The 8,668-nt window shown below is 45.8% G+C and overlaps 1 protein-coding gene across 1 annotated transcript in view; it reads right to left on the reverse strand.

Moving 5' to 3' along the window:
- The window catches only part of TKTL1 (transketolase like 1), a 38,140-nt gene extending 38,002 nt beyond the window's left edge, over positions 1-138 (reverse strand). The window contains exon 1 of the mRNA XM_044682895.1: positions 32-138. Coding sequence (XP_044538830.1) covers positions 32-138 — 107 coding nt within the window. The remainder of the gene's footprint in view (positions 1-31) is intronic.
- Positions 139-8,668: the final 8,530 nt, after the last annotated feature.

An 8,668-nucleotide genomic window follows, 5' to 3' on the forward strand; every position in this document is an offset into this window, starting at 1 on the left:
CCCCCCCAGAAGAAGGAACGGCTGACATTACCCTGAATTGGAGGCGCATGTGGCCTGGATGGAATGGATCCGCAGGCGGTTGGCTATGTCTCGAAGGATCTGGACCGTGTCCTCCGGGGGCTCGGGATAGCTAGCCATGGTGCCTCCGGCTCGTAGAACACAAGGAGCCAAATTGGCCCTTCTTCTCGCCGCGAGTCTTCTGCACGCCGCTCAGGCCCCGCCTCCTCGAGGAAATGATCTCACCACAGCTGGGCGGTGATGGAGAAGAAAAGCCCGTCAGGCTCCTGGACCAGTCAAGGCGCTTTCCCCATCCCACCCAAGGAGCCACGGGGGGGAAGGCGACGGGAGGCGGCCGCGCGCCCAGGGAGGAGGCTCCCGGCAGAATGGGTCCACGTCTACGCAGAGGAAAACGCAGCCTGACCTCGGGCGGAGGAGCTGCCTCTGTTAAAATGGCAGAGGCAAAATTCGAACCCATGTCCTGCCTCTCTGGGCACAGGTGGAATTGGTCTTCATTCAGACTGAGTTCCAAAGCACACTTTACAGGGGATGGAAATGCGGGACGTTGCCGAAACGCCTCCTTTGAATTCTTCCCAAAGAGGCCACGATGGCATTCAAATGAATAACGAAATACAGCCGCGCTTTCAGTGTTAGAAGCCACACTCACTCCGGATCCCATCCGGCTTTTAAAAATGGCTCTGGGGGGGGGGGGGGTGTGCCGGACACGGGGCAGACTTTTACATTTAGTCTGCATTGTTAACAGTTTTTTAGACCAATACTAGAGAGCAGGAAGGCCTAGGTATTGGGTTAAGTGACTTGCCCAGGGTGACCCAGTTAGGAAGTGGCTGAGGCCACATTTGAACCCAGGACTTCCCAACTCCAGCCCTGGCGCGCTAGCCACTGAGCCACCCAGCCGCCCCTAAAAATTCATCATCTCATACAAAATATTAGACGTGATGGTTGAACAAATTGGCAATATCAGTCCTCTGGAAAGATACTAGACTTGGACTCAAGAAACTGGGATTCAAATGTTGGCCTAGAAAATGTCTGGGGCCAGATTTGACCTCAGGCCTGCCCCAACAAATACTACGGGCAGAGTACTATGCTTGTGCTTAGGAGGAAATAAGTGTGACTTTTATAAGGCTTACAGCCTAGTAGAGGTATATGATGTGGACACATAGCTATAATTCAAAAAGCTATAAGAAGTCCTATAGGGAAAAGGTCAGTAGGGAAGAAATCAGGGAAGGCTGCATGGAAAAGTCAAACTTTGACTTGGGTTATAAAAGGGATGTCAAAACTTAACTGGAAGGAGCAGCTGGGTGGCTGCTCAATGGATTGAGAGCCAGACCCAGACCTAGGAGGTCCTGGGTTCAAATCTGATCTCAGATACTTCCTAACTGGGTGACCCTGAGCAAGTCACTTAACCTCCATTGCCCAGCCCTCACCACTCTTCTGCCTTAGAACCAATGTAAAGTATTGGTTCTAAGATGGAAGGTAACGGTTAAAAAAATACTTAACTGGTGAAGACTGAGAAGGGAGACAATTAGTCTGTCAACTAATTCTTACTAAGTGCCTACCATGAATGAATGAATGAAACATTTATTAGGTGCCTCCTATGAGCAAAGTACTGCAGATACAAATGTAAAAATAAGAAAAAATGCGCAGAATTCAGCCCAATCTTCTCAGAGAGCCTCTTCTTAAAGAAGAAATCAACAAATATTACAAATTGAGTTTAATTTATTAATTTGTTGATGGCCTAGATTTAAGAAAGTGATACAGAAAATATTAATAATGGGGCGGCTAGGTGGTACAGTGAAGAGAGAGCCAGGCCTAGAGATGGGAGGTCCTGGGTTCAAATGCAGCCTCGGACACTTCCTAGCTGTGTGACTCTGGGCAAGTCACTTAACCCCAATTGCCTAGCCCTTACCCCTTTTCTGCCTTGAACTGCTACCTAGCATTGATTCCAAGACAGAAGGTAAGCATTTTATTAAAAATTGTTAGTAATGCAGATTAAATGTAAAAGTATGAAAAGCCATTTTAATAGTATTTTATCTTTTCCCAATTGCATGTCAAAATAATTTTAAACATTCATTTAAAAAAATGTTTGAGTTCCAAACTTTCCCTCTTCTTCCCTCTCCCTGAGAGGGTAAACAATTTTATGTTGGTCATACATGTGCAATTATGCAAAACATATTTCAAAATTGGCCATTATGAAAGAAAACAAAGTGCACACACACACACACACACACACACACACACACACAAACACACACAAATAAAGCAAGTGGGAAGTGGTATGCTTCGGTCTACACTCAGCGTTCTTCAGTCTCTTTGGATAGAGAGCTTTTTTCATCATGAGTCCTCGAAATTGTCTCGGATCATTGTATTGCTGAGAACAGCTAAGTCATTCGCTCATTGTACAATATGGTTGTCAGGCTGCACAGTGTTCTCTTGGTTCTGCTCACTGCACTTTGCATCAGTTCATGTAAGTCTAGAAAACTTATTTGTTAAACATTCGCCACTGGATAAGGGAGACTATACATACAGAAGGTTTCAGCTGCAAGCCATACGGAAAAGGCTCATGGTCTGTTAATGCCTCTTCGGTGACATTATTTAGCTCTTGGATTCCTGGGGGGCCTGGTCAACCTCAGAGGTCACCTAAGAGGGTGCTCTTATTCTACACACAGGTGAACGAAGACCAGAAGGTTCAGGTGATCCGCTCGGTGAGGCAAATAATAGTGAAAGAGCCAAGATTGGAGCCCAGCTCCAGCAAATTAATGGTACCAGGCTGTGTGCGTGTAGCAACAAATTCATAGTTGTCACAAAATCCAGATGAATGGAGGTTGGGCAGTACAGAGCAGCAAAAATTGCTTAGGGAAGAGAGAATTCTTTCATGGAGAACAGGGATGTTTGTGTGTAGATAGATAGATTGTTGTTCAGTCGTGCCTGACTCTTGGTGACCCCATTTGGGGTTTTCTTGGCAAAGCTACTGGAGCGAGTTGCCATCTCCTTCTCCAGCTCATTTTACAGAGAAGGAAACCGAGACAAACAGGTGTTGAGTGACTTGCCCAGGCCCACACAGCTGCTTAGTGCTAGAGGCAGGATTTGAATCCAGGAGGGCGAATCTTCCTGACTCTAGGCCCAACAGCTCACAACAGCTCTATCCACTACGCCAGTGGTGGGCAAACTACGGCCCCGCTGTGGGCCAGATGCGTCCCCCTGAAATGTTCTATCCGGCCCCTCGACATTATTCCTAATCTGACAAATACAATGAGTAGGAACTTCGAAAGAGTTGCCTTAGAAACAGACTGACAGATGAGCATTTCCTTTCCTTTGGCCCCCTCTTTCAAAAGTTTGCCCATCACTGCTCCTTAATGCTTCCTTCTATTGATCTCCTGTTTTTCCTGGCTATATCTTATTTGTGCTTTATTGCTTACATATCATCTTACCCTTTAGACTGTGAGCTCCTTGAAGGTGAGAACTGTCTTTTGCCTTTCTTTGTAGCTTCAGGGCTTAGCAAAGTGCCTGGCACATGGCGAACCTTGGAGTAGGCCTAAACGATTATTGACTCACTCACTTGATTGCTCTGCCTATCTATGGTTCCTTCTCTGCTGTCTTCAGACATGCCCAAGCCTTCTCCCTAGTCCTTAAACACTTCATGACACCAAGTCCTAAGTCTTATGTTTCTCTTTCCTTTCTCAGTCAAACTCCCAGAGAAAGTTATCCACACTCACTGCCTCCCCTTCTTTTCCTCTAATTCAACTCTTTGCCATCTAGCTTCTAACCTCACTCGCCTTAAACTGTTCTCTCCAGATTTACCAAGGACTTCTTTATTTAAAAACCCTTAGGGCAGCTGGGTAGCTCAGTGGATTGAGAGCCAGGCCTAGAGACGGGAGGTCCTAGGTTCAAATCCGGCCTCAGACACTTCCCAGCTGTGTGACCCTGGGCAAGTCACTTGACCCCCATTGCCTACCCTTACCACTCTTCCACCTATAAGTCAATACATAGAAGTTAAGGGTTTAAAAAAAACTTAAACTTAAAAACCCTTACCTTCCATCTTGGAATCTATGTCCTTGTAACCCCAGCTCCTGATACAGTTCCTGGGAAACAGTAGATGTTTAATAAATGCTTCTTAAATTAACTAAACATTTGTTAAGTAATTACAGTGCTCTGAGTGCTGGGGAAACAAATGGAAAAGTCAGCCATTCCCTGCTCTCCAGGAGCTCATGTTCTATTGGGAGAAACCACACATATGGAAGGTCTTGGCTACAGGGCAGATGGAAAGGTCCTACTGATTCTCAGGTGTAGCAGTAAAGCGGACAGATGGCGATGCCTTTTCTTTAATATTATTCCCACTGATCAAATCTTATCCATTTCTTTTTTTAATTTATTTAGAATATTTTTCCATGAAAGGAAGGAATTTAAGACCAAGCAAGAGATAGAGAATATTGCAAAATGTAAAATGAATGTCTTTGATTATATCAAATTAAAAATGCAACCAAAAGTAGAAGAAAAGCAACTAACTGGGAAAACATTTTTATAACAAAGTTCTCTGACAAAGGTTTAATTTCCCAGATATATAAGGAACTAAATCAATTTTACAAAAAAAATCAAGCCATTCCCCAGTTGATGTATATGGTCATGAATAGGCAGTTTTCATGCGATGAAATAAAAACTAGCAATAAGCACATGAAAAAGTGTTCTAAATCCCTCCTGATTAGAGAAATGCAAAATAAAACAACTCTGAGGTACCACCTCACACCTAGCAGACTGGCCAATATGGCAGCAAAGGAAAGTGATAAATGTTGGAGGGGATGGTGGCAAAATTGGGACACTAATCTAATGTACTGCTGGTGGAGTTGTGAATTGGTCCAACCATTCTGGAGGGAAATTTGGAACTATGTGCAAAGGGCTTTAAAAGAATGCCTGCCCTTTGATACAGCCAAACCACTGCTGGGTCTGTAACCAAAAGAGATAATAAGGGAAAAGATGTATTAAAAAAAACTTATAGCCACACTCTTTGTGGTGGCAAAAAAATTGGAAAACGAGAGGGTGTCCATCAGTTGAGGAATGGCTGAATAAATTGTGGTATCTGATGGTGATGGAAAGAAGGGTGGGAAAAATCATGAATTATGTAACCATGGAAAAATATGGTTACATGATTCATGATTCCTCCCCCTCCTGGAGCTGACAAGCAGTTCCCCTGGGTTATACGTGTATCATTGTTCAAAACCTATTTCCATGTTATTCATATTTGCAATAGAGTCATCTTTTAACATCAAAACCCTAATCATATCCCTATCCAACCATGTGATCAATCATACGTTTCTCTTCTGCGTTTCTGTTCCCACAGTTCTTTCTCTGGATGCGGATAGCATCTCTCTCATAAGTTCTTCTGGATTGTCCTGGGTCATTTCATTGCTGCTAATAGAAAAGTCAGTTACACTCAATTGTGCCATAGTGTATCAGTCTCTGTGTATCATGTTGTCCTGGTCCTGCTCCTTTTGCTCTGCATCAATTCCTGGCGGTCGTTCCAGTTCACGTGGAATTCCTCCAGTTCATTATTCCTTTGAGCACAATAGAATTCCATCCCCAACAGATACCACAATTTATCTAGCCATTCCCCAATCGATGGACACTCCCTCATTTTCCAATTCTTTTGCCACTACAAAAAGCATGGCTATAAGGATTTTTATATGTCTTTTCCCTTATTATCTCTTTGGGGTACAAACCCAGCAGTAGTATGGCTGGATCAAAAGGTAGGCATTCTTTTAAAGCCCTTTGCACATAGTTCCAAATTTCCCTCCAGAATGGTTGGACCAATTCACAACTCTACCAGCAGTACATTAGATTAGTGTCCCAATTTTGCCACCATCCCCTCCAACATTTATCACTTTCCTTTGCTGCCAGTCTGCTAGGTGTGAGGTGGTACCTCAGAGTTGTTTTATTTTGCATTTCTCTAATCAGGAGGGATTTAGAACACTTTTTCATGTGCTTATTGCTAGTCTTTATTTCATCGCATGAAAACTGCCTATTCATAACCATATATATCAAGTGGGGAATGGCTTGATTTTTTTGTAAAATTGATTTAGTTCCTTATATATCTGGGAAATTAAACCTTTGTCAGAGAACTTTGTTATAAAAAATGTTTTCCCAATTTGTTGCTTTTCTTCTACTTTTGGTTGCATTGGTTTTGTTCATCTTATCCATTTCTGCTGTTGAACCATTTGATAGTGTCCAGGACTTTGATAGCAAGAACTTTCTGTCTGGGTCTTCAGGAACTATGGCAAAAGCTCTCAAAGGAAGGGGCAGTTGCCAGACTGCACCTCCCCAGAGATTACTTCCCAGGATGATGGCTGTGGGAAGCAGGCTGGAAGCATTGCCGCCTCCAAGGCTCCCGGCTGGGTTCAGGGTCCTATGCTGTCCCCATGAGGATCTGAGGAGAAATGGGAATCAAGGTGGAGGTAGCGGTTCAATTTGCCTGACACATGCCGCTGCCCGTCTCTTCCTTAGGGAGAAAAATGACCCCAGACTGAACCAAGTGACTTAACCTGGCAGCAGAGAATAATGTGGCCTGCTCCAAACCCTGAGAGATCTATGGCACTGTATGAAGAGGGTAGGTCGGGAATAATCGCACCCCCACCAAAAGTCCAACAAATTGCTTGTGCTCCGACTACCGAGAGAAGCCGCATTCCTCTATATGCTGCCAGACACAAATTAAAATGGGAAGGCTGGCATGGAATGTCGATGGTGTGCCTTGTACATCTATGTCTCTCTGTCTTCCTCTTCCCTCTTCCTATGGCCTGCCCCCAGGCTATGCCTCTCTGAGGTGGTAATTCCCTCAGTTTTTCTTGACTGGCACCGGGCATAAAGAATCCAGTTGTGCCCTTTGCCTGCGGCATGGTTAGAATATCAACTCCTGGCAGCCACCCCAGTTCTACATACTCTGGCAGGATGGAAGGGTGTGAATTGCAGCCAACCAGATTGAATAAGGGCCTGCTAAAAGCTTCCTTTGTATCCAGTCTTCTGTTATCACCATTTTTTGGCCCACGGACCCCTTCCAGGTTGCCACTTTGGGCAGAGTAACACATTATAGACATTCTGCTCAGATCAGGAAAACACAGCAGGGATTTCAGGCTGGCACCACTGTTTAGCAAAGTAATGCCAGTAACATTCACCCAGCACTTGCCTTCCACCAACCCTGTGAGACAGCAATACCAATCCTGTTGTCCCCATTGTGCAGACAGGAAGGCCGAGGCCCATAGAGAGAAACTGATTCCACCCAATACACAATTTCACTGGTGTCACAGAGAGCACTTGGACCCCTAGGCAAGCCCGTACCAGTGCACGGAGGTGGATTCCCAGCCTACCTAGGGCATGTCCCAGCTCTATTGCTTCATAAACCTTAAAGCCCCATACGGATGGGAGTCGTTCTCGTTATTGGGGACAAGTAGGCTATCTTGGCTCAAATTCAGGGGGTGGGAAAGGGAGTCCGTGTGAAATAAGGCTTGACCAGCTGGGATAGAACCAGAATGTAGAGAGTCTGAAGCCAGGCTGCCACCTCACAGACATGGGACTCTGTTTCCACTTGGAGGAAAAAAGCTTCTCGGGCACTCTCCTGATGACGGCGGGTCTGTAGCGTGGTGCCACCCTCATGGAGGAAAGATCAGGCCTTCCTTTGGGGGTGGGGGGGCCGAAGGGTCAAGCCAAGATGAGGTTCTTGAGAATGAACTCCCACAGCTCCCCCGCTTCGGCTTTTACCAACTGCTTTTGTCCCCATTTTGTACACGAGGAACCTGGGGCGTTGAGGGATGAAATAACCGGCCCAGGCTCATTGATAGCCAAGCTGGCATTCGAACTCGGGTCTCCTGACTACGAATTTAGCGTGCCTTCCACGACACCACGGTGCCCCTCTGCCCATCTCTCCTGCTTCTCCGTGACTGACAGGATATAAACGGAAGGAGCCAATGGAGAGCAGCAATTCCATTCTGTTGACTGCTGAAGCCCAAGGACCGGAAAGGGCTCTCTAGACACCCGCCACCGTGTCTGAGCCTCGTGACAACTCGCCGAGATAAGAGAAATACAACAGCTGCTTTGATCCCCATTTTGCAGATTTTCCGGATGTTTAGAAGAGGACTCCTAAGGGCCATTTAGCTGATATCAGAGGAAAGATTCGAACTCGGGTTCCGCTGACTCCCCAGTTGATGCTTGGCTCACTAGACTTTTTTAAAGCCAAAGCCTGCACCCCGTCAGTAACAACTTTTGGAATGTGTATCCTGTTCTGTTTGTGTGTGTACTTATTTACAAGTCAGAGGCACGCCCTTTGGTACCGGCGTGTACCCTATGGAATAGAAGCAAAGGATAGTGTAGCAGCAGCCTGCCCAGTGGGAGATCCATTCTCAGGACATGCTCAGTGTGTTCTGTCTATTGACAGGTCACATTGAAGGGCCTGGGGAGACTAACTCCAGAAAGACATGATGATGATTGAGGGCAGCTGGGTAGCTCAGTGGCTGGAGAGTCAGGCCCAGAGACGGGAGGTCCCAGGTTCAAATCTGGCCTCAGACACTTCCCAGCTGGGTGACCCTGGGCAAGTCACTTCACCCATATTGCCTACCCTTACCAATCTTCTGTCTTGGAGCCAATACACAGTATTGATTCTAAGGCTAAGGCA

The sequence above is a fragment of the Gracilinanus agilis genome, chromosome X (genome assembly GCF_016433145.1).
Source record: "Gracilinanus agilis isolate LMUSP501 chromosome X, AgileGrace, whole genome shotgun sequence".
Lineage (NCBI taxonomy): Eukaryota > Metazoa > Chordata > Mammalia > Didelphimorphia > Didelphidae > Gracilinanus > Gracilinanus agilis.